The sequence below is a fragment of the Glycine max genome, chromosome 15, assembly GCF_000004515.6.
Source record: "Glycine max cultivar Williams 82 chromosome 15, Glycine_max_v4.0, whole genome shotgun sequence".
In the NCBI taxonomy this organism is placed as follows: domain Eukaryota; kingdom Viridiplantae; phylum Streptophyta; class Magnoliopsida; order Fabales; family Fabaceae; genus Glycine; species Glycine max.
The window spans coordinates 45558394-45586331 of NC_038251.2; the positions used below are offsets into that span (position 1 = coordinate 45558394).

Sequence of the window (27938 nt, forward strand, 5' to 3'; positions counted from 1 at the left end):
GTACCTATTACTTAAATTAACAGTACCTATTACTTAAATTAACAAAAAGTAATTACAATACTACCAAAAACAACTATAAATGGGAGGAGTCATATACAATTTACAATAGTTTCTTACACAAAAGTTAGTCATATTTACCGACTAGCACTCCTCACCCAATTAATAGCCTCATTGGCTATCAATACCCCATCCAGAATCTGTCTACCTTTCACAAAGGCAAATTGATATTCCCCTCCTTATAATCTGATTCATAATGTCTCTCATTATGTTTGCCAATAACTTTGCCAGGACTTTGTACATATATCTTATTATAGAAATAGGCATGTAATCTATCACCTTCTGAGGACATTTCTTTTTAGGAATCAATACAATGAAAGAACAATTTGTCTTTTTTTACCAACCTTCCATTTCTCTGAAATTGCTTCAAGTAATCAATAAACTCTCCTTTGATTTCCTCCTAGAATTCCTTGATGAACCCAAAATTAAACCCATCAGGACTTGGGCTCTTTAAGCTCTTGCATTCCTACACAACTTTCTTTATTTCCTCTTCCCCAATGCCTTTCACAAGCTCTTCCATTGTTGCTTTACTTATATGCTTAAAATTCACCTCCTCCAAGGACACATGAGCTTGTTGTCTTCCTTTACAAAAACTATTAAAATGATCAAAAGTGATAGTTTTTTAAACTTTGAGGGTCACTTACTATCATCCCCCCTAACCTCCAAGGATAAAATTTCATTTGACCTTCTCCTTTTGTTGATACATCCATGGAAAAATCTAGAATTGGCATAAAGTTATTGAACTAATTTTTTATATAAAAGATAAACAATGAGTAATTTGATTGTATGCTTTCTATAAAGTTATTGAACTACTTCATATATATTGAAAAAATTATTTATTCACAATAAATTTAGAAATTTAAAACTTATTTTAAAAAATAAGAGTAACACAATTCTTCAAAGTGCTTGAAATATTGAATCACTTTCAATAGGATAGAAGCTACAAAGTGTTTGCAATAAATGAAACAAATTTCATTGTTAAAAAAAAACTTTTTAGAGCTAATTTCATTTGTTTTGGGCCAATGACCTTCCTTATTACCAAAAAAAAGGAAGATGTGGAAAATTAGTTCATTTTTTTATGTATTAGAATAGGTAGCCAATCCTACCGTTATCTTTGGTCTTGAAAAAGTTTCAATACCTAATAAGACATTGAAACTTAAAATGTTAAGAGCTTGTCCAATTAAAATCTACCATTTATTTTTTAAAATAAAATTGTACAATTTATTGAACAAATTTTAATCAATCACTTAACTAAAACATATGCCAAATATCTAGAAACCAATCCTCAAGAACCATGCATGCACGAAAAAGAAATAAGGAAGCAATATAGTGCATACATTCAATTGAACTTGATACCGAGGGCAAAGGAATCATTATCAAGTTCCTTACTTTCATGTAGTATTCATGAATATCATAGAAGCGAATGTGGAACCCAAAGGTATAAAAAATATTCATCGAGACATTGGTTAGTATTGATTGAATCTTCACTTGAATAAGAAACAATGCATGCCAATTGTATGTTTCTATTAGTAGCCATAACATAGTTAAGATCCTCATGAATAAAATAGATATTTAAAATACAAATAAAAGTTGCACATGACACAAAGTTTATGCAAGTCAATCATCAAGAATGTATCGGTTCATTCTGTTGTAATTTTAATGTTTATTTCAAAATATTTTTTTGCAAGATTTAATTAAATGGAAATCATAAGGAAGACAAGGAAATTTATGACATTTATTTTCAAGAATTTGAAATTTAAATCTTCTACAATTAAGCAATTAGTTAGATCTCATATTAATGCCAATAAAGGTGGGAATCAAGAGGGGGACAATGACAATTATAGGCTCATAATTAGTGATAAAAAAAGGTTAGCAGAAACAAATGCAATGAACAAGTATTTGAATGTGATTTCAAAAGTCATTGTAGTGCCAATTATTTAGTTCATCCTCTTTGTTTCTATTAATCTCTCTCCCTCTTTATTCCTAGGTTATTTTTATCTTTGCGAGTTTTGAAACCTTAGCTCCACTAAGACATTTATGTTCTATCCTAAGAGGTTTAGATGGGACATCGCAGATAAATCTTTTAGGTTAGTGACTACCTCGCCTCAGGAAGTTCAATCACATTCATGATTTTTGACTTCAGCAGCAACAATCTGAAAGGCTTATATCATGGCTGAAGCTGCAAAACCTATCAACAATGTCGACACTTCCAACCCCACGCCACCGACTACAACCTTTGCCAAGTCGTTGCCTAACATCTTAAAAATTGAGGTCTTCACTGTCGAAAACTTTTGTTGTTGATAGGAACATGTTCATACCTTGCTAGACATGCATGGAGTTGTCTTCGTTCAGGCCAATAAGGTATGTCGTCACACTTTGTTAAGGGCCATGTCTAATTATCTTTTCCATATTTGCTGCTCCTATAAAGAATCCAAAGAGATATGGAAGTTTCTCATACTCAAATACACTGATGAGGACATGGTCAGACAAAAAGGTTCATCATTGCCAACTACTACCATTGGGCCCTGAATGAAGGAAAAGACATCAAGCTACAAATCAATGAACTACAAGCTATTAGAAAGCTTGAAGACTAAAAACATCTCTCTGCCTGACGAGTTCATTTATGAACTTCTAATTGAGAGGCTATCGAAGTCCTTGATAGACTACAAACAACAGTTAAAGCACAGGCACAAAGAGATGTCATTGTCAGATCTTATCACCCATTTTATCATTGAAGATACAAATAGAAAGGAAAGTGTTGCTGCAAGGACCAAAGCAATGCCTGCCACGGAAAACATGATAAAAGATAAATTGTTTCATAAGGGGGATGTCAACAAAAATGATCATAATAACAAGAAAAAGTACAAACATAATAACCTATGTATTGCTCCTTCTAATCCTATCCCATGTGCTCTTGCTTCTAATCCTTCTTTCAAGAAAAAATGAAGCTTGTTTTGTTTGTGGGAAGCCATGACATTTTGCTCCTCAGTGCAGATATAGAGTTATGAGAAATGACAATCCTCCTAAGCTTAGGGCTAACCTGGTTGAAGGAGATGACATTATTGTTGCGGTCATTTCTCAAGTGAATGTTGTCACCAATGTGAAAAAATGAGTGGTAGACTCTGCGGCTACTAGGCACATTTGTGCTAATAATAGTATGTTTACCTTCTACACTATTGTGGGAGATGGAAAAAAACAAGTTTATCTTGGTGATTCGAGAACTACTCTGATTCAAGGAAAGGGAAAATTTCTTCTCAAACTCATATATGGGAAAACACTAGCTTTGAATGATGTGCTACATGTTCTCTCTATCAAAGTTAACCTTGTTTCTGTAGCATTGTTGGAAAAGGTTAAGGTAAAGATACCCTTTAAGTCTAATAAGATAGTTATTACTGAGAATAATGTATTTGTGGGGAAGGGTTATTGTGACCAGGGTCTTTGTACTCAATGTTTCTTAAATGGTTAATGAGAATGCATCTTTTTCTGCTTACTTGGTTGATTCTTATGATATATGACATGCTAGATTAGGACATGTTAATCCAACGTATGTTATGAAATTGTAACAAATAGGTTAATTAATAAGCATGATAAACAAAGTAAGAAATGTGAAATATGTGTTGAATCAAAATTAACTAAGAAATCATGTCCTTTTGTACAACGTGAAACTGAACTACGAGGCTTAATTCATTATGGTCTTATTGATTTAAAACAAACTATGACAAGAGGAGGTAAAATTTATTTTGTAACCTTTATAATTGATTACTCTATATATACTAAAGTTTATCTAATTAGACACAAAGATGAAATGTTTGATATGTTCTTATCATATAAAGCCGAAGTTGAAAATTAATTGAATATAAAAATTAAAAGGCTAAGATCTGATAGGGGTGGTGAGTAAACTTTGTTTAATGACTTTTGTGAAAAGGAAGGTATAATTCATGAAGTAACCCCACCATATTCACCCGAGTCAAATGCAGTAGCTGAAAGGAAAAATAGAACCCTTAAGGAAATGATGAATGCTTTACTTGTTAGTTCCTCTGATCCTAACAACATTCGAGGAAAAGCCCTTTTGACTGCTTTTTATTACAAAATAGAATTCCTCATAAGAAAAAAGTTTGAGCCCTTATGAGTTATGAAAAGGATATAAACCGAACCTGAAATATCTGAGAGTGTGGGGTGTCTAGCCAAAGTGATGTTACCTGATCCAAAGAAAAGGAAAATAGGATCTAAGACTTCTGATTTCTTGTTTATTGGTTATGTTGAACATAGTGTTGCCTATAGGTTTCTAGTTCTTAATAATGATATGATTGAGTGTGACACCATCATGGAGACTAAGAATGTCAAATTCTTTGATGACTTTTTCCCTTTGAGGTCTAGTGCTAGTTCCAATACCATTTCTAGTCTTGAACAACTAGTTGAAACCTATAGTGAACCTATAAGCGAGGATTTAAGGAGAAGTAAAAGACATAGGACAGAGAAATCTTTTGGAGATGACTTTTATACATATCTTATTAAGGATGATCCCTTAAGATTTTTAGAAGCTATTAGTTCTTCAGATGCAAACCTTTGGGAGCAAGCCATCAGGATTGAAATTGATTATATTAAAAAGAATAATACACGAACTTTAGTAGATCTACCCAAGCGTGCAAATCCTATTGGATGTAAATGGATCTTTAAGAGGAAGTATAACCTTGATGGATCTATAGATAAATACAAGGAAAGGTTGGTTGCTAAAGGGTTTATTAAGAAACCTAACATATATATTTTTTCATACCTTTGCACATGTTACAAGGATTTCCTCCATTAGGATTTTGATAGCCTTAGTTGCAATTCATACATTAGTGATTCATCATATGGATGTTAAGACAAATTTCTTGAATGGTGATTTAGAGAAAGAGATATATATGACTCAACCTAAGGGGTGTGGGGAGGATGGTAGTGTGCAAACTTTTGAAATCCCTATATGTTTTAAAACAAGTGCCTAAATAATGGCATGAAAAGTTTAATTAGACTTTACTTGTTAAAGGTTTTTCTAATAGTGATGTTGATATATGAGTGTATACAAAGTTTTTGAATGATGATCATGCTATTATATGCTTGTATGTGGATGACATACTTATTTTTGGTACATGCAATGATATAGTTTTTAAAACTAAATCTTTCTTAGCATCTAAATTTGATATGAAAGACATAGATGAAGCAAAGGTTATTTGGGGAGTTAAAATTATAAGGAAAGGAGATAGTATATTACTATCCCAGGAGCATTATGTTGAGAAATTTCTCATGAAGTATACATATGACTTTAAGTCAATGAGTACCCCTTATGATGTTAACTCTCAATTAAAGAAAAATAGAGGAGAACCAATTGCTCAAACTCAACATGCCCAAATCATTGGGAACTTACTGCATTTGATGAACTTTTCTAGACCTAATATTGCATATGCAGTAGGCAGGTTGAGTAGACATACCTATAGTCCTAATCAGGACCATTGGGATGCATTTGCTAGACTCATGAGTTATATGAGAGGTACCATGGACTATGGTATTGAATACAATGGATTTCCTGCAATACTTGAAGGGTATAGTGATGCTAACTAGGTCTCTGATTTAGACGAGACAAAATCCAATAGTGGTTATGTGTTTACTCTTGGTGGTGGTGCAGTAGCTTGGAGATTAGCCAAACAAATTATTATTGCTAGATTAACAATGGAGTCGAAGTTTGTTGCTCTAGAAATGGCTGGTAGTGAGGTTGGGTAGTTGAAATAACTTCTTAGCTAACATTATTTTCGGAATGAAATCGACCCTATCAATATCTATGCATTGTGATTCTCAGTCAACAATAACTATGGCTAAGAATAAAACATTAAATGGGAAAATAGACATATACAACTAAGACATAATGTGTTTAAACAACTGCTAAAAGATGGAACAATTTTCATAGATTATGTGAAGTCAGAAGGAAACTTAGCAGATCCTTTGACAAAACCTCTAGGGAGGAATATGATATTAGAAACATCAAGAGGAATGAGACTTAAGCCACTTGAAAACAAACAAGTGATGGTAACATAACCTTTGTGATTGGAGATCCCATGAAGAAGGTTCATATGGGTAAAAACAAGTCATTTGTCAATTCTGCTAACACTCAAATTGATTTCTATCAATTTCCTTTTTGTTTTTTCCTATGGTGTGAGAAAGTGTTAGAGATACATTAATAAGAGGATAAACTTTATAGTAAACTTTATGTGTTTGAGAAAGCTTTACATCTTATAAAGGTTTTACTGATTTTCATATCCCTTATGGGTGGTGTATAATTTGCAGCATGCACTTGATGAAATCACCTATATGAGTGTCAAGTGGAGCCGCTTACATGAGATATTGGCGAGATCTCTAGAGCACTCATGAATACCGGACATGCGCATGGCTTAGTAGCACAACACAACAATAGCAACAAAGACTGTGAGGGTGTCTTGTGATTGGTAGACCACTATCACACGCCAAGTGTTTTTGGTTCATATAGATTGTTACACCAACTACATTGTGTGTTAAGTCCTATCAGTCTATGTCTGGTTCATATAGCTTGTTATACCAAGTCTGATGAATTACACCTCATGTTAACCCAGGAATTTTTATTTATTTATTAAATGTAATTTATTCTTTTGAAATATGTGGGGGATTGCTATAATTTTAATGTTTCAAAAGAATTTTTTAAAAAATATTTGATTAAATGGAAATCATAAGACAAACAATGAAAGTTATGACATTTATTTTCAAGAAAAAAAAATTCAATTCTCCTACAATTAAACAATCAGTTACATCTCCTATTAATGGCAATAAAAGTAGGAATCAAGAGAGGGACAATGGCTATTATAGGCTCATAATTGGTGACAAAAAAAAGATGGCAGAAACTGATGCAATGAATAAGTATTTGAACGTGATTTCAAAAGTCATTGTAATGCCAATTGTTTAGTTCCTCCTCTTTGTTTCTATTAATCTCTCTCCCTCTTTATTCTAGGATTGGTTTTATGTTTGCGGATTTTGTAACCTTAGTTTCGCTAAGATGTTCCTATTGTATCCTAGGAGGTTTACATGGGACACCGTGGATAAACCATTTAGGTTAGTGACGGCTATACCTCAAGAAGTTCAACCACGTTCATGATTTTCGACTTCAGCAGCAACACATTCTTGTGTCGAATTCCAATCTCTATAAAGTTACAAAAAGAAAGCATCAAGTTCCAAACACGATTAAAATGCTAGATTATGTTATGGAAATGGAGCCCATTGTTGGAAGCAAAAAAGAACATGTGCATGGCTGAAACGAAGTGATAATTCATTCAAGTTGACTATTGTAGATTAGGCTTTATCTTATAAATATCTGGGAATAAGCTTTGAAACTAGTGAGGAATCGAATGTATGTTGGTTTCATTGATGTGTTGGCAAGGACAAACATAAATGTTTGAACTAAGTGTTCTGCAACCTATCAACCATCACAACATTTGATAAATGAGTTGCATATGTTATCCAACACATAAATAGACATCACATATACCCATGCATATGATCATATTGAAAACAAATGGCTAAACAATTAGTCATTCACTTATAATTCTTTTCAATATATGAAGTTTTTACAAAAATAAATGTTTTTGTGCTCAATGAAATTGTGTAAGTCATACCCCATCAGTTTAGGCAATTTGAAGATCCTTAAAGTTTATGCAGTCTAATGTGGCGGGCCCTCTCAAGGGGAGAATATTTCTCCTTTTTTAGCTCCTAATTTCCTTTACATGGCTTACTATTTATCCTTAACTCTAAATTTTGAATGCAATCATCATTAGAAGTAAAACATTTTCCTCAAACTATATCAAAAGAGTCTATATGATCAGGCGATCTAAACTTTCATCCTCACAGACCCATTTTCTAATTAAACTTATCAACCACTAATATCAAAAGTTGTTTGTATAAACTTATTAATCACTTATAAAGTCAGATATCTAATTCATACTAGTTACAAATTTGGCTATGACTAATCAGCTTATAAATTATATTTGATTCTAATAATTTAAACCATCAATTTTATAACTAAATTTATTATTTTTTGAATATTATTTAAGTGATTATAAAAAAAATGAATTATCTTTCTATGAAGTATGACATGATTTCAACTTGTCGATCTCAATGGAAAAAATGAAGAGCTTTGTATAGTAGCTAACTGTAAAGACCCATTCTGATAGCAATAGCAGCACCACAGGAGACATAACAATTACCCGACCAATAAGGAACCACACTAAGCCCACTTGCCTGAATGATTATGCATAAGAGGGGACAACATTTGTGCTCACCATTCTGTTAGGGGACAACCATAATGCTCCCTCAATTCTATTGTAACACAATTGTTATAGTTTGTTAAGTACCAATAGTAATGTAAGCCTATAAATATCAAGCAATGAATGAGAAGAAGGCACAGAAGAATTATCAAATATCCGTTAGTGTAGTTAGCATAATGTAGCTTAGCCTTTGTCCCTATCAATTTGGTCTGACCTACCCCTTCCCTGCTGCCCTCCAATGGCAGAAGTCGACCTTTCCTCATCCAGCTTGGACCGCCTTGAGGCTGCCATCGCCGAACTCAATGCAGCTCAACTTTGTTTTTTGGTGACCCAAGCCTTCATGATCTTCAAACTCGATGTCATTCTCCTGAAACTAGATACCATGGTACCTAGCCAACGCTCCTCGTTTTCTTCTTTGGTGCAGTCACCACCGACAGATACCCCTATGCTGGCTCCCCTTCCTATATTGACTTCGATTCCATGCCCCGCACCCATGCCAACTAGTCCCGCACCAAAGTCAGCATCGCTCCTCATGGCAGCTTCCCATGGAAGCTCCATAATGAAGTCACGTATGCTCGAGCATGCCGGCTTCATCTCCTTCCATCACCGAAAACCATGTCTCTCTTCTCTTAGTCTCTCTCCCTCTCACTCCTGTGACGGCCAGAGGAACATTCGCAGTCACGGTCTCTTGCTTTATCTCTGTCAGGATCCTTCTTGCACCCGTCGTTCTTGCAGTCACAACCTCTTGCTCTATCTATCATCAGCAACAACGTCCACCGCCTCACCTGCCACCACATCCACCACCACCACCGAAGCCACTACCTCCACCACAACCATGGCTGACACAGGCTGAGCTTCGTCGACACGAGTGTTACGGCTGTCACAGTCGTGGCCGTCAACATTGAAGCCAAACCATTTTAACAAAAGGGTAGCCACTTAGCGAAGAAGAACATAAAACATAACAGTAGATTCCAATTACAGCAGCCTTCATCAACTAGATCCAAACAAGCCCACAAAAAAAGCAACTTTACTCACGTACCTCTTTTTTTTCTCTTCTAAATCCACCCCTTGTTCAGCTTGTTTTTATTTCCCAACCTTGAGGACAAGGTTGGTTTTCCAGTGGTGGGTATTAATAACAATAGTAGCACCACAGGAGACATAACAACTACCCGACCAATAAGGAACCGCACTAAGCTCACTTACCTGAATGACTACGCATAAGAGGGGACAACATTTGTGCTTACCAGTCTGTTAGGGGACAATCATAGTGCTCCCTCAATTATGTTGTAACAGAATTGTTATAGTTTGTTAAGTACCAATAGCAATGTAAGCCTATAAATATCAAGCAATGAATGAGAAGAAGGCACAAAAGAATTATCAAATATCTATTACTGTAGTTAGCATAGTGTAGCTTAGCCTTTATCCCTAACAATTTAGTTGATAAGACATACCAACCATTTCGACCCAAGAGGAACATATAGAAGCCCATATACCTGCAAGATTACGTAGAAGAATTGGACAAAAATTGTTAGTAATGCTTTTTATATTTTGTATTACTTTAATGAGATGTTAGGAAATTATGGCATTGTATTTCGTTTTGGTCCGACACGAGCACTTCCATAATGGAAGATTCTAGGCTTGGCCATGATTGGCACGAGGTTTCTTTAAATAAGCACGAAAAGTAATGAAATGTCAGAAAAATATTACTCCATTATTCTTCCTTTCTCTTTCTTCTTCAGGAGATTGCCTTGGTCTAGAATGCAAGGTTCCTTTGCCCATTAATTGGTCCGACCTGCCGTCGCAGCCATGACCGAGCATCATACACTTTCCAAAAACCATTGAGTGCCTAGAAGAGGTGGTGCTTCGGCTAACCCAAAACTAGTCAACCCTCACCGACGCCCACCACAACCTTACCATCCGCCTAGATGCCATCCAGGAGCAACTCCATGCTCTATAACTCCAACCACCCCCACCCCTCAACCTCTTCCACCTTCACCCTTTCCCAACCATCCTCGTCCATATATCAAACTCGAGGTACCCCGTTTCGATGGACAAAATGCCATGGGATGGATCTTTAAGATCTCCAGGTTCTTCGATTACCACAACACACCAGACGAGTAGCGTATCATCATAGCTTCATTTTACATGGATGGAGTAGCTCTAAGTTGGTTCCAATGGATGTTGCGGAACAGCCTCATTATGTCGTGGTCCTCGCTTCTTCAGGCCCTTGAATCACGCTTTGCTCCAACGTTCTATGGTGACCCGAAAGGCACTCTATTCAAGCTCACACAGTGGGGCTCTGTTAATCAGTACCTCAATGAGTTCGAGAGGCTTTCCAATCTCATCATCGGATTACCACCCTCATTCCTCCTTAACTGTTTTATTTCGGGGTTTACGCTGGAGCTTCGTCGGGAGGTACAGGCATTGCAACCTCTTTCCTTACCGTAAGCGATTTTGTTGGCCAAACTCTAGGAGGACAAACTAGAGGACCGTTGCCGGATTTATCTTCCTCGACCCCTCAACAATCCACCACAACCTCCGCAAACACCACCCCCTACAAATATACTTCCAGCCCTTTCACCACGTCCCCTTCCTTCACCTAAAACCCAAGTCAAGCGCTTCATTCCGAATGAGATGGCTCACAAGCGTGAACCTGAATTATGTTACAATTGTGACAATAAGTGGAACCCAACTCATAGATGCAAAGCTCGCTTCTTCTTGCTCATAGCTGATGATGAAAAGGCCACCCTTGACCCTCCTCCATAACCACCAAATAACAATAATTCTCCTCCAACCTCAGATACCACCCACGCCCAAATTAGCTTCAATGCCCTTGCTAGCACGTTGGCACCAGAAGCACTTCATCTCTACGGCCACATACATCACTCCCGTGTTACAGTACTCATTGATTGGGGGCGCACTTATAATTTCATTCAAACACGAGCTGCTAAATATCTCCAACTACCCATGACACCCACCCCACCATTACAGGTCACCATAGGTAATGGTACCACCCTTCCTTGTGACCAACTTTGTCTGAATGTTGTGTTGCTTCTTCAGGGACAAACATTTCATGTTGATCTCCATGTCTTACTCATTAGTGGCACCGATATTGTCCTCGACGTTCAATGGCTCCGACAATTGGGCCATATCCTCACCAATTATGACACCCTGACCATGCAGTTTCGCTACAATGGTGATTTTGTAGTCCTTCAGGCGGATGCTCCAACAACACCCGTAGACACATTTACACTTCAACTTCACCGGTTGATTCAAACACATTCAACGAGCTAAGCCTGGATGGCACGCTAAGCGAGCTGTCCACTTCTTCAATTTTTCTTCAAGGCCTTTTTTTAAATTTTTGCATCAATTTTTCCTCTAAAGCACTTGAAATCTTCTTCTTTTGATTTTGCTAATAAAAATAACAAAGATGTTAATATTTTCATTATTTCATTAAAAACAATAATAAAGTAAAGAAATTACACCCACTTTATTATCTTTTGGCTTGTTTAAAATAATATAAGAGTTGAGAAATTGTTTCTATTGAGTAATTAAATTAGTGATACTTTGGGTTATAAATTAAGAGGATTAAAATGGGTTTTGTGTTGATGAACCAGAAAAATACAAGAGTTTAGTGAACATGTTTTAACAAGTTAAGTATTGGGCTTTATATCCGTTTGTGAGTTTTCCTTTATCATCCATTAATAAAATTTATATCTTCACCTAAAGAGAAGAATCTCATTTCTACCCAAAAATAGAATCCGAAAATAAAACCAAACAATTGTATATTATAAGGAGAAAAAAATGTTATTTGATCCTTTTTAAATTTGATCTATTACCCTATCTCTATGACTCCTAATATGGCGATCATAAATATTATTAGTGCTACTTAAGGATATTCTAAACCATTGATATTATTCTTATATCTAACGGGAGTTGTTACACATATATATCATTGGCGAGTAACCTATTACAATTGTAGATGCGGAAAGAACACAAGTGTTAGTACTATCAAATTTGAAGCAATCAAGAAACAAATAATAAAAACTCAAATATTGAAGAGGAAGTTATCTACAAATTAGAACCCCGAGCACCATCCTTGTCTTCATCCTTATTGTCATTATCCTCATTGTCCATTCTAGAATATAGAATAAGCAAAAACAAATGAAGCAAAAAAACACAAAGAACATAAATAGGAAAAACTGCCTCACAATTGCATCTCAATTTTGCTCTAGTATGAAAAGAAAAAATGATTGCGCAATGATGGACAAATCCTTTAAAATGGTTCACATGAAATGAAATAATAAATAATAAAGACTTTTTTTTTTGAAAGGCAATAAAGACTATTTTATAAATCTAAAATGATTGCTTGACGTGTTAAGAGTAAGAATAAAAATCATCTAAACTTTATAAATCTCAATGTAATAATTCCTTATAGGAGAAATATATTAGTTTTTTTTATAACAGACAAGCATATTAGTAATAGATGAATAAATAAACGATTTAAATGTTATTTTGGTCACTCTATTCTGTTTTATCTGAAATTTTTGTTCTTTTATTTTAGAAAATTCACAATTTTGATCCTCGTTATATTTTAAAAGATATGTAATTTTGGTCCAATTTTTAATTTTATCTATATTTTATTTCTTTTATTTTTTACGCTATAATTAATTAAATCATTTTTTGATAATACCTTAAATGAATATGTTAAGTCTAGGGTTTAATTTGATCAAAATAAAAGAAATAAATTGAAGGCAAAATTAAAAATTTGACTAAAATTATAAATTTTCTAAAATAAAGAGGAACAAATGTCTATGAGGTTGAAATCACAAATTTTTAAAAAACATGGAAGTCAGATATCTCTATTTTAAAATAAAGCAACAAAAATTACATGTTGAGCTAATTAGAGTGACCAACATTGCATATAATCCGAAATAGATCCAAAAGATAAATGGACAAATGGTAATTAATTTGTATATCTTTTCACTTTCACAAAGATCCTTTCAGTAAAATTTATTTTGGTCTTTTATCTTTTAAATTTTTTATTTTGATTTTATATGTTTTAAATGTTAGTCTATATGATCCTTTTATTAGTTTGATACTAAAACTAGTATTTTAAATTTTAAAATAATTAGTTTTAAATTTATTTTTTTGCTAATTATAATGATAAATATAATTAATTTAAACATAATAGCATTTTTTAACTGTCATAATATTTATATTAAATTTTTTAAAATGATAAATTAAACATGGCATTGAGACGATTGAGAGTAGGTTTGACTCTTTCCATTTTCGCCCCAACAAAAGGTAAGGTGCGTTCGGACATGATCGAAATGTTTGTTTTTTGTTTTTGTATTCAGAACATGATCAAAATGTTTGACACTAGAAAACAATTATATGCATTTTTCTCATTTGAGTCTATTTTGTTTCAGTTTTTCCCTTTTAGTGAATGAGCTATTTTGATATAGTGTCAGATCAATTTCATAACCAGAATTAGATGTAATTATTGTTTCATTGTTTGTACTTGTAGATGTAACAATGTTCTCTACCTTCGTGGAGTTCCAGAGCATGAAGAAATTGAAGATGCTGTTGCAGAAGACTAGAATTAATGATAAAAACTCTAAAATTGTTTTTGTTATGGGACTCCACATCCTCACCCAAATGCAGTTTATTTTTTGGTGTTAAAGTGTAGAGATTTAGACAAGTAATTAGATGTTAACTTGCCAGACATGTTGCCAGTTTGTGCTCATGATTGTCCGAAAATTTTCAAGAAAGCTTTCATATACTCATTGGGTTGACAACAATGAATCTTTTATGCTAAACGATTCATTATTTGTGATGCCCTTTTGACTTGAATGTTTGTGCCCCCAATTACTACGGTCATAAAAGGTAGGTAGTTAGTTGAGGCAAGCATAATATTTTTCATTGTTACGTAAATTAATTCTAATAGATTGGTAGATTTTGTTAAGTTTAATTGTGATACTTTTATGAGAATTGAGTCCCTCTCTAATTAACAATCTTCCGTGACTCCAACCTCTTTTATTTAGGGTGGAAATAGAGTTGGCTTATTAAGTTAAGTTAAACGTTATATGTCAAAGGTTTTCTTTAAAGTCATAGCTTAATTTGCACAAAAATTTTGTCTTATAACTTAGTGTAATATAACGGGTGAGTGTAAATAACTGTATATGTCTGGTGAACATGAAAATTTTCAAATAAGAAATGTGTCTACCTTTGGGGATTCACACGGTACATTTATTTTTTCAAATAAGATATTTGAAATAACCTTTTGGTAATGAAATGGGATGAAGCCCTTGGAAGTAAGTTCACAACTAAATTAGGGATAAGTATTGGCCCAAACAACATTAGCATCGGTACCTACCAACATTTGAAAATTCTAAAGATACCCTTCTTCATTTTGTATAGTGGAAACACATCTTTGTATAGTGAAAATCATGATTCTATTGTGAGACGATTTTTAGAATACTAGTTGTGGTTACCAAAAAATTAAAAACAAATAAATCATAATTCTGTTGTACAATATGCAAAATGAAATTGTAAAATCTGTTGTATTGACAAAAAATAAAAACCTTTACAAGGAAGAAATTTGTGAGGGAAGAAGGGAAAATAAAAAAAAGAGGAAAGGAAGAAAGAGTGGGTGCTAAAAATTGGAGGAAAGGACAAAAGGGTATTTTGATCTTTTGGAGTTAGAGGAGACCAAGTCCATATCAATTCTCCTTAAGTTATGGTAGAAGTAGGAAAGATATTGGGCCATATACAGATTTCAGAAAATTAATCTTTTGAAAAATAGAAGGAGAAATATACAAGCGACTCCACTGGGGATCGAACCCAGAATCTCTGGTTCCGTAGACCAGCGCCTTATCCATTGGGCCATGGAGTCAATTTTTAAGAGTCAGCTCTTAAGAGTATCTTTTTCTATCCTTTCCGTTTTGTCTTTCTTTCTTTTCTGTGCTTCTGATATTATTAACCAGCTGTTAGCTTGAGTTAAAGCCAAATTATGGTAGCAGATGCTGCTCATAAGATGATAAGGGAAGGATTTAATTTGACTTTTACCTAATTAAAAATTATAGTAAGTTCGTGTGTTTAAATTCAGTTTTAACTTAAACTAAAATTTGATTGATGACTCAAATTGTTTTCATGATATATAAACTTTAATATCATGTATAATTAAAATTGAGGAACATTTATTGTATATATTTTAAAAAAAATTATCAAAAATTTAATTCTAATGCACTGTGAATATTTTTTTTATAATTGATTAGTGTGTTAGTTGGTTCTTAAATTTATTTAGATATCATTTTGAAAAGTGATTGAGATAGTGCTTGCAAAAACAAAATAAAAAAATCATCAGGGACCAAAAAAGTTAAAAATAATATTATAGATTAAAAAAATATATTTAAGTCATTATTTGTTTAAATTCAGTTTTAACTTGACTAGAACTTTTTTATAAAAAACTTGACTAAAACTTGATTGATATAAAGGACACTATTAAGTTAACTCAAATTGTTTTCATCATATATAAATTTGAACATTGTCTATAATTAAATTCTAAAATTTAAACTAAGGTATATTTTATAGTATATGTTTTAAAAATGATAACATAAAAAATTAATTTTAATACATTGGGAATATAAAGATTTTTACATGTGTATAACTTTTAAAAGAAGTATTGCAAAAATTAATAGAAGTTATGATTAATTAGAGTGCAAAATTGTAATTTAAGATGACCTCCAATTCCATTTTAAGGTAGGTGTAATTATGAGTTAGGTTGCATAGGGTTTGAGTAAAAACTTTAATCCAAGAGTCATGGTGATAGTGTTAATGATTGTGATAATGATGACAATAAAATATTATATGATGATGATATTAATAACAATAATAACGATAATAAAAATTAAAAATTAATAGTGATACCAGTAATTATGAAAATAATAATAATAATAGTAATATATCAATATAATTAATAATGGTAATAAAAATGATAAAAATAACTATGATGATAATAGTAATAATAATAAAAATATAGTGAAATAGTGATAACATAATTACATTACTAGATTACATTAATAGTGACAATAGTAGCATGAAAAAAATGATCTGGTAGTAAAGTTACAACAAAAAGTAACAAAACTAAACAAAAAAAAGGTAATTATAGAACATAATTAATTGTGATTTAGAATTGAGAATATAATTATAATTTTTTTAATTGAGTTTCAATATTGTTATTTTCGAAAGTAATTTCAAATGTTATAATTAAAATTGTAAAGTAAAATTTCCTGACTCTAGATAATTCTTAAATGGCATTGTTGTTCTACTGCATAAAAAAATTGAGAATATAATTATAATTTTTTTAATTGAGTTTTAATATTGTTATTTTCGAAAGTAATTTCAAATGTTATCATTAAAATTGTAAAGTAAAATTTCCAGACTCTAGATAATTCTTAAATGGCATTGTTGTTCTACTGCTTAAAAAAATGGCTTTGTTAGAATTGCTTGTTGATAAATAATTTGTATGGAGTTCTAGATACAAACATTGTGACTACTACTATAAAAACTAGTGGGAACAAAAGTCATGTTAAGCGCACTATCATCCTTTTCAGGCACAATTAATTTTTTTTTATATCTAGATGTAACACATTTTATTAAAGTCAATTATGAGTTATGAAAGCAAAAGACAAGAGTACGTTGCTCCCTCGCGTTATGTGTGTGTCTCGTGTTCATATGTCAAAGTACTACGTACTAACCTGAGTAAAGTATTCATCAAAAGGACCCTAAGTTGTAAGGGAACATGGTGCACTACACACGCAAACGAATCACCTAAAAATTAATTTTGTTTTAAATTTTCTTAAAAAAAAAATAAAAGAAATAGTAATAAGAGGCTGTGTTTTAGCTTATTGATGAGCATTTTTCATAGTTTTTTATTGCCTTAAAATGCAAGATGTACTATACAGTATAATTTACACAATTTAATTTTAAAATTGGATTAAGAAATATTGAATTCTAAAGAAATAGCATTAGTAGAAGTATTATATGAATTTATTATGATATCAAGTACAATAATACGCGTGAAAATGATTAGACATGCATATGCTGATGAAAAATTCTTATTTTTTTTTTCATTTTTATTTATATCTTATGAGTATGAAATGAGATAACTTATTTGATTGACTTCGATGTTGATCAAACAATTTTTTAATTCTTTATATAGGATTAAAGTATGAGATCTCTTAATCACAACATAATTTTTTAATACGACTTAACAACTAAAGTATGGGATAAGTACCTGATACCTGTTTTATCTCAGTAACAATTTCACTAGGTATAATAAAATGCTTAATGATATTGGTTATATTTATTGGACTGAATGATTTGATTATAATGCCCAACACCACTTAAAGGTAATATTACTGGCTTCTAGTGTAATTACAAGATCTTTTTTTATCTGGTAAGATTGAAGACAATATCAGTATAAAAAAGTTTATAATAATTTTTATACTTTTTATCAATCAACGGAGTTAAAAAATATAATTATGCGGTAAATTTAGTTTGAGAGGATATTCATAGTGCACAAATGTAATTCTTCTAAAAAAAATTGCACAAATGTAATATAGAAATCATACACCTAAGTAGTGACCTCAATTAATCCTATTTGATTTGGGTTGATACAGTGTTTTGGACTAATATATTATCTGATTTGGACCTTAAGCCGAGTCAGGAACAATAATATTTCCTTTCTCACTTTATTACCATTCAACATAACGCTGATGATGCTGGGGGCTTCTGTCATCACATCTTTTGTGACTTTAGCTCTTTGGCCCTTTCTTTTATAATACATATTCTATTTTGCCTTCCAAAAAAAAAAAACTTAACATTGATGATGCAGTAAAAAAAAAAAAACATGATAGTCATGATATAATTTCTTCTCTCTTTTTTGTTACTCAATAAATTGGGACAATTTTTTATTCTAATAACAAAACATTAAAAAAATAATACGTATTCACTATTTTTTTATCTGCCCTTTGTCTCTTACTCACCAGCTGGTGTAGAACTGCTAGCACACTATCTATTTTTGAACGGTTGCTAGTTGATACAAAAGCTTTGAATGGTTGTTACAGAAATTATATGTATATATTATAATTACAATATGTTTATACATATAATAATAATAATAATAATAATTTATATACTATTTTATCTAATAATAATAAATGAATTATATTAAGATAATTAATATTAAAATTTGTTTTACTTATATTTATATAAAACTCATGATATGCATAGTCCATATGGTATAACGAAAAACATAAAATATCTAGGTTGATTCAGCTTAACTAAAGCTCTTAGATTTGAGTCTTTGATATTAGTTATATTAAATATTTGAAAGAAAAAATTTATCATTCATAGTGATCTCATTCAACTCAAATAAGATTATTTTCGATAAAAAATACATATCGTAAAAAAAATATCATAGACATTAAAAAAAAAGGATAACAAGAAGATAAAGTAAGGATATATAAGAAAATAACACAATCACAGATCATCCTGCTTAATTTACTCCCCATGCAATCAGAAAGGGACGAAAAAACGCCCCAAAACACCTCACTATTCCCTTGTATCTTTTGATGTATGGAAGCAATGCCAATTCAAGCCAAGAATCCAAGTTCTCCTTTTCCGTTTCTTTACAACGTTTTCTTGCAATTTTTAATATTTCAATTGGCTTTCTTAGTGCCGAAGAATGCCAATTAATTAACTAATGCACATAATTAGTAATCGTCACATGAAAAGTAACGTTCAGATTTGATGATGGTGTTAAGGCGATAACAGCTAGGAAGCAATATTTGGCAATATATATATGTATATTTATTGACCTTGTGATAAAACCAATCTCCTATATCACATATTTCTTCAGCACTTATAGTGTAGTGAGAGAGAAATTAAGGAAGAGCTTAATTGAGTGCTTCTATCATAGAAGTTCTATGGCTACCCTTGTTGCTCCAAACCAAAAATCTCCGGTTGAAGACGTTGAGGCTCTACATAAGGCTTTCAAAGGTATCATTTATTTATATAGTATACAAGAAAAATGTTTTGCAAATATTATAAAATAGAACAAGAAAAAATAAATAAATTGTCTTCTTTAACTTTGGTTTTTATTTTGATGTTTCCATGTTAGAAGATTACATATAGTAGAATGAACCGTGAAGAATCACCTTTTTCTTTGGTGAAAACCTCTATCTCTGATGTTCTTGATAATTTTCTTTTATTTTATAAACTAACCGAGGGTGACACTACAATAACTATGGCATAGTAGTTTTTTTTTTTTTACTAATATGCAATTGTTGGGGTCATACAATTCAAAATTCAAAATTCGCTTAGCTCCGATCTGTTTCCTTATTGGAAAAGATGTATATAGGTAGGAGTAGCAATACAATTTTTTTTTGTCTTCAATGTTTCATTTATAAATATTAAAAACGAGAATAAAATAAAAATAACATAAACTATTAATAATTATTTATGAAAGTAAAAAGCATTTAATTAAAAACAAATAAGTCGTAGTTTTCTCTCCCTCTCTCTCTCTCTCGAATAAAGGCTAATTTTGAATTACCATGTACAATTAATGTCCGTGTGAGTTTGCAGCCGCTCAATTTTCCTGCTTAGATTAGGTGAGGCATTTAAATCAAGCCTATAATGGGTATAAGTGGAATTGCACTTTTTCCTTCTGGCGTATATCAGTGGGTATCTCAGTTATTATATCTCTAAAATGAAAATAGTTACCTATAATATATATATATATATATAATCATTATGAGAATTTAATGTAAAACATGTCAATTGGTAAGAAATTATTATTTATGTGATTTGTAAGTGCTCTTACTTTTGAGGGTTATTTCTAAGTCAGCTCCAACTACTAAAGAAAAAAAAAAAGAGACCAACATATCAAACATACCTCTTGATGTGTGCTTATATAAGAAGAGTATTTGTTAAGATATGGTTCAAGCAAGAATTGACCTCTGGATAATAATTTCAAAAATGATTTTAATTATTATAGTTGAGATTCTTTCCAATAATAAGTGAAATGATTCAATGATCAGTTTTCTTGACCGGATCAACTTATTTTGAGGAATTTGAGCCGATTAAAATATGATCAATACAATAAGAGGATTATCTCTAGGTCGGTAAGTCAGTTCCAACTAAAGAGAAAAAAAAAAAGTAGAGACCAACATACCAAACATACCCCTTGATGTGTGCTTATATAAGAAGAGTGTATGTTAAGGTATGGCTCAAGCAAGAATTGACCTGTGGATAATAATTTCAAGAATCGTATCATCAATTATTATAATTGAGATTCTTCTCAATAGTAAGTAAAATAATTCAATGATCAATTTTCTTGGTCTAACCAACTTATTTTGAGGAATTTGAGCCGATCGAAATATGATTCAATACAATAAGATAATTATTATAAAAATTAATAAACATATCATATTACAACTTATAATTCTTTTTTAAATAAATGACCGTATAAAATTATTTTATATGATAATATTTCAAATAGCATGCTGAAAACACATTTACGATACATATGAATATGAGTTATAATTAAATTCTAAGAAAATATTACTAAAGAAAAGAGATATACTTTCTTGTCTTTAATCTTGACCAGTATCTTTTGATGCTTGAATAAAATAGAATGTAACAATATCTGCCTAATTCTGTTTCTAGCTTCACTTTTTAAATAAAATTAAAATATATCACTTTTTTGCTTCTTTACTTCTTTGTTTTTTTTTTCTTTTTCGAAGTAGAAGAAGTATATAACTTGTACATTATCTTCCAATTCCATCATCGCATTTTAACACATTGACATCGGTGACTCGTTCAGTGCTGGCAAGGAAAAAAAAATACTAATTCAGTGTTCACGTAATGCCAATAAATTGGAATAATGTTACATGATTCTCCAATTTGCCGGTGGTATAAAGGTTCAAATTGACAGCAACTATTGAAAACTATGGCATTACTCATAACAAATTTGTACTCAGTAAAAGCATATATAGTTCATGGCTGAATAGCTATAGGCTATTAATTATATCACACGAAGGTCCAAATTGACAGTGACAACATCTTCAATTAGTTCCAGTAGATTTTGTCATTGCTCAAAACAAACTTTGGTATTGTTATAAAACTTGTACTACACAGTGAAAGCATAGTTCACAGCTGTATAGTGTATTTATTATACTATATATACATGAGCTAGGAAACCAAACTCCAATGTACCAAACACCATACTGAGGAAAGCATAATCAAATCAACCATGGCTACCCTCATTGCTCCCATCACCTTTTCGCCTGGTTTAGATGCAGAAGCTCTTAGAAAAGCTTTCCAAGGTTTATATATGCATTATTTCTCTTCCTATTCCTTAAATAAAAAATAATAATAATACTTAGATTGATATTGCTTTTGAATTGGTTATGTTTTTCTTGCCATGTTGAAAATCCATCAAGAATATTGATTCTATGATGGAAAACATTTCCTCCTCTAATCTTCTATACCAATTCTCACAAAATTCAATATAGATTTAAGTTTCTAATTACGAAAAAATAGTTGATGATCAATATGATGTATGTTTGACAAAGTAAAATATGATGTAGTATTTAATATTTAATGGTTTTGAACTGCGCAGGATGGGGGACTGATGAGAAGACCGTTATAGCAATATTGGGTCACAGAAATGTTCATCAGAGGCAACAAATCAGAAAGATTTATGAGGAAATTTACCAAGAGGACCTCATCAAACGCCTAGAGTCTGAGCTCTCTGGTGACTTTGAGGTAACCATTATTACAACATGATTTTGGTAAAAATAATTCGGGTAAAATGTGTTTTAAGTCTCTCAATTTTCCGTTAAAATTGGTCTTAATCCCTATGCTTTAAAAATAATGATCTTCGTCATCATAATTTTTACAATTAGTGAATTTCATCCCTTTTTGTGGAATATAAGATAAGATACTGGGTGAGGAAGAAATTCACCCATTATAAAAAAAAATACAAGGATCAAAATAATTGGTTTTAAAAGATGAGAACTAAGATCAATTTTGATCGAAAATTGAAGAATCTAGAATACATTTCATCAAAAAAATTCCCATGGTTCTGTCTTATATAGCCTCTAGAGTGCTAATGATTTTGGATAATGTGGTCCAAACAAAACAGAGAGCTGTGTACCGTTGGATGCTGGAACCTGCAGATCGTGATGCTGTTTTGGCCAATGTTGCCATCAAGAATGGCAGCAAAGGTTACCATGTGATTGTGGAAATTGCTTGTGTGCTTTCAGCTGAAGAGGTCTTGGCAGTGAAGCGTGCCTATCACAACCGTTACAAGAGATCTTTGGAAGAAGATGTAGCTACTAATACCACTGGTGACATTCGCCAGGTAAATATGATTGGCTATCCCAATTGATATTATGTCTTTGTTCCTCTCATTAATCATATAGTTTGACCACTTTAATGTTTTCTGGATTTGTCTCTGCTTATGTGCAAGTCATTCAACCATGTATCATCACAATTCACATTATTAACTCTTTTATGCCAACTTAGTAAATAATGATTGGACAGTAGTATAAAAAGATGTTTCTCTTTTTAATTGAGGATGAATCAAAAGCATAGATTTAAATTGTTGTCGCAATTGCAGTTGCAGAGAACAAAAAAAAAAAAAAAGCTTGATGTCATGGCCGAAATGGCAATCATAGACTGTTTTTTTAAAACCTTGATCACAATCCTTAATATTGCGAACAAATTCGACTCAAAATTGTGATAGTGATAAAAACCACAAAACCTTTAAGGTTGTGGCTGCAATTGTGGTTCAAGACCATTTTTTAAGACTTTGATCAAAAGTACATGCATATGCTTGATGAAATGTTAGGGGTATATGCTAATGGTTTTGAGCCTGTGCTTGGTTTTGGCTTTGTGCAGCTGTTGGTTGGGTTGGTGACCGCATATAGGTATGGTGGAGATGAGATCAATGCAAAATTGGCCAAAACTGAAGCTGATATTCTTCATGAATCTATCAAGGAGAAAAAGGGCAACCATGAAGAAGCCATCAGGATCCTTACTACAAGGAGCAAGACCCAACTTCTGGCAACTTTCAACCGCTACAGAGATGACCATGGCGCTTCTATAACTAAGGTACACAAGAAAAAAGTTCACTCTCTTGATTGTTCTCTTCATGTTTGATCAAAAAATTAAAAGATAAATACTTGATATGTGTATATATTTATTTGGTACAGAAATTGTTGGATAATGCATCCACTGACTTTCAGAAGGCATTGCACACTGCTATTAGATGTATCAATGACCACAAAAAGTACTATGAAAAGGTCAGATTCTAATTTTATATCCGCTAGTACGAAGCATCATATAGAAAGAATCATGTTATTCTCTGCTTGCAATTATAAATTGTGTTAGTTGAAATCTAAAGCTTAACAAATCCAAAATTCAGTTGGGCTTGCTCAATACTCTTAACTTTTTGTTCTGATCCAGATTTCCTGATCTTTCACAATTGTGATTCTTGTAAGCATTTTCATGAATAACCAAAGTCATATTATTCTTCTACGTTGGCATTTGAATTTAAATTAGATTTTGTGCTTAACAATTATGATGTTTTTTAGAGGATAAGTCTTGGTACAATTATGATCTTTTTTAGAGGATAAGTCTTGGTAACATTTACTATACATTGATTTACCCTTTTTATTATGATTATGTATAGGTTCTGCGCAACGCTCTAAAAAATGTTGGAACTGATGAGGATGCACTGACCCGTGTGGTGGTCTCAAGGGCTGAGAAGGACCTCAGGGACATCAAAGAGCGATATTATAAGAGAAACAGTGTTCACCTTGAGGATGCAGTGGCCAAGGAAATCTCAGGGGACTACAAGAAATTCATCCTCACTCTGTTGGGGAAGGAAGATTGATGTGATTGCTCTCTAGCTAAGGACATATCTTATAGTATTTGGTTATGCTGGTTTCTTGTGCTGTGATTTGGTTAATTTCCCTACTTTGAGTATGCTTTTATGAGTGCTGTATCTCACTATCTATTATCTTTGTTGTGAGACAGTGTGTACTTCTGTTTTAAATTACTGTTTTTGATGTATGATTAATACAATAAACTTTAAATAAAAAAGACGTTGTAGATATTACAAAAGGTTATACTTAGATCAATTTTCAAAATCCAAATATTTCATGGTAGTTTCTTACCGGCGTATACATACTCTACTAAAACAATAAGTAAAGAGAAGATATATATAAGGAAATCAAAAACTCCTAAATAAGAGATATTGTTTCTTGATGGGATTTACAAATTAAATTGAATGCAAAATGAAGAAAATTTGAATATATAAGCTAAAGTCTTTCTCCCTAAACATCAGCAACAACGAAGCTAGAGTATTAGTTTGCTTTCTGTAACTTCAGGATTTTACATTTGTTGCCTGTAAATTCATCATTCAAGCACATGTGGTAATATATGTAACATGGTGACGTGTCAACTTAGAGGACACATCAGCACCAAATTAACCAAAGATAATGATAGGGACTTATGACAAATTTCAAATATCAAGGAGCAACAAGAAGAAAAATTTTATTAGGAGATAAATAATGCAAAACTCGAATATATATCAAGAAGCACGAACATATTTTATCGTTTACTTTTTTATGAATGGTTGTATGCTAAAGCAGCAAAACAACCATGAAATATATTAAAACAAAGAAAATAGACAAAAGCATGGGGTACATAAATCAAACCTATGAAAGTAAAATAAAACATCAATAAAACCTATAGTTGGGAAGAACTACTCTATTCCTTAAGAATTCTACTAAAACTAAAGGAGGGATTGAGTTTTGCCAAAAGAATCCTTGAAGAACTAAAGAATGAGAGACAATCCTATTTGCACATGTGTTGTCCTCTCTAAAAATATGACCTACCACAAAATTTTATTCTTTTTGTTAGAGCTATAGTATGAGAGACAATTGTTCCATCTGTTTTTAAAGAGACCAAGGCATCGACTTAACATTAAAAAAAAAGCTTGGATTGTCATTAAACAACGTTGAATCACATTCTAACCAAAGGCTATGCCACCTACCCATGCTCATTGCCAAAAAACTGGAAGAGTGCAGGTCAACTCATGAACTTTTTTTAAAAAAATATTATTGATATTTATTTTTATATTATGTGCATATATTAGGAATGTTACAAATGGTATTAGAGTAGACATCTCTCCTAATACGGTGTGGTTCGAGGACGAACCAAGCAGAAGTTGGTGGACATGTAACACCCCGATCGAATCACACCAGAATGAGAGAGATCCAAAGGTTGTGCAGGTATGAGACTGTACTGCTGAGGATGACTTAAATGAATTAATTGGTATTACCTATACCAACAAGATGCATCTACTTTTTGGTATCTTATCAAATAAGAACTCCACAATTAAGCGTGTTTGGCTTAGAATAGTTATGAGATAGATGAACTTTTGGGAAGTTTCTCAAAAAGCATGAGATTGAGGACAAAACACACTGAAAAATGTCGTGTTGGTTTGTGGGGTCAGTCATTAATCATAGAAGCAAGCAAACTAATTTTCTAAGTCTCAGAACGGGCTACCTATAGAGGGTTCTGACTAGTGGAGTGTTCTGATAAATAAAGATGTTGAGTGAAATGTCACCGCATAATGTGAGAGTCATCAAAAAGTCGACAATCAAGGATGTTACACCTTATCCCTTCCCCAACCCCACACAACCGCTACCTAGTATGAACCATAAACAATGTCACTTTCCTCTAGAATATCCTTGCTCCATATCAACAAATTAAAATTCCTCTAGACCCCCCTTCATATTTCTTAAAAGAAAAAACTCAATCATATGAGCCCCACAACAAGCAACACAACCTACTATCCACCTCTTCAAGCTTTGTCTCCTGCAAACATATAAGATCTGGTTTATGATCAACCACCATTCTTTGCACTTCCTGCTTCTTAAGCCTGTCACCAAGGCCCCTAGAATTATAAGAAATGATCTTCATATAGCATTACACTTTTGATACTCCTCCCCCCTCACCTCTTCCACAAGCAATATGGTTTTTTCCTTCCATATTCTCCCACATCGGGATCACCATTTGTTTGTTTCCTATCACCCTAATATCATTTCCAAATTCCCACACCTGTTCTGCCACTTTCTTTGGCTACCCATATGACATCAATCTCTGTTGGTCTACTTGAGAAGTCATTATTTTCTCCTCCCTGTTAACAACTTTAGCTTTACCCCTAAATTTCTGACAATGAGTTCTCTTGGTATTTTGCATAATAGTCAACTTTCCCAATCCATTGCGGACAAATATAGGTTCCTTCCCCATTACATTCAAATTTGGTGACTAGCCAAACACCTTGCACAGAAAATGCAATCATTATAAGCACCCCAAACTTGACACAGACTTCCTGAATCTTGTCACCATTACCTCCCTCATACCTACAAAACTCCTTTGGATCACCATGTTTGTGTTGTCTGCTAGTACCTCTATATATCGAACAGACCCATCTTGCTCCTGGGTGGTATCCCGCTTCTTTTCTTCCAAAATCACAACCTCACCCTCCCCAACCACAGATTCTTCTAATGCATCCCCTCTTTTCCCCCCAAATAGAATCAATTTCCCTGCCTCCTCACCCAATCTCATCTCCTACTCCACCTCTTTCATCACCCCATCCTTATGTTCTTCCTCCAACTATGTTTCCTCCACTTACTCCTCCATAGACCCGCTTATGAGAATCGGGTCTACAAATGACAAACCTTGAATAGCCTCTTAAGAAGAATCCCAATTTGGGCTCTATTGACATACCTTGTCCACAAACCCAAATATTAATTTGAATAAAATATTTTTTGTGAGAACAAATATTTTTTTTTAAAAAAAAGTGAAAATATATAAAATTAAAACGAAAAAATTTTACTTTATTTTTTAGCTTAAAATTTATCATACTAAATACAGTGGCTTGAAAAGATGGATTCTTCAAGGAGGAATTGGTGGTCTACATAGCCAGATGGACATGGTGTGGATTCTCCTTGTGAGGGGTCTTATAAGCTCACATGTGATGGAGTTGTGTCGAAAAATGGGGTTGTTGTGTGTGGAGGGGTTCTTCAAAACCACCTAGGGGCAATGGCGTTCTCCTTTGTGCAAAACTTGGGTGGCTATTCAATAGTTCAAATCTAGTATTGGGCTATAACCAAGCTTGCACGAGAAAGAGGTTTTACTAAGCTAGTTGTTGAATCAAATTCTAGAAATGCCATAACATTAATAGTGGATGGTGTTGGGGATGTGTCACGTTGTTGCTACCAATTAGTGCATTGATTTGAGAAATAAAAAATTTATCTGAGTTTTGGTTTATTATGTTTTGTGGTTGTTTTCTTTAAGTACATTAATTTTTAAGAGTTTTATTCTGGTTTTTTATGTTTTCAAAATGTATCGTTTTATTTTTTTTTTAAGTTTTCTTTTAGTACATTAATATTATGTTAACTTTTGAATTTT

The 27938-nt window shown here is 32.6% G+C and overlaps 1 protein-coding gene and 1 non-coding gene across 3 annotated transcripts; one reads left to right on the forward strand and one right to left on the reverse strand.

Moving 5' to 3' along the window:
- Nucleotides 1-15203: 15203 nt before the first annotated feature.
- Nucleotides 15204-15276, reverse strand: TRNAR-ACG (transfer RNA arginine (anticodon ACG)). Its single transcript has one exon. It is a non-coding gene; the product is annotated as a tRNA-Arg (tRNA).
- A 4010-nt stretch (nucleotides 15277-19286) lies between these two features.
- On the forward strand, nucleotides 19287-24568 carry LOC100794511 (annexin-like protein RJ4-like). Of its 2 annotated transcripts, none has more exon segments than NM_001254070.2 (6): nucleotides 19287-19445; nucleotides 22069-22214; nucleotides 22594-22812; nucleotides 23352-23564; nucleotides 23666-23755; nucleotides 24145-24568. In NM_001254070.2, coding segments are annotated over 6 exon segments (945 nt in total). In that variant the 5' UTR covers nucleotides 19287-19372; the 3' UTR covers nucleotides 24349-24568.
- The last annotated feature ends 3370 nt before the right edge of the window (nucleotides 24569-27938 follow it).

Coding starts and splice junctions, on each gene's coding strand:
- LOC100794511 (XM_006596970.3), top strand. CDS start 21,700: ATGGCTACCCTCATTGCTCCCATCACCTTTTCGCCTGGTTTAGATGCA. Junction 22,813..23,351: donor CCACTGGTGACATTCGCCAG/GTAAATATGATT, acceptor GGCTTTGTGCAG/CTGTTGGTTGGGTTGGTGAC. Junction 23,756..24,144: donor ACAAAAAGTACTATGAAAAG/GTCAGATTCTAA, acceptor GATTATGTATAG/GTTCTGCGCAACGCTCTAAA.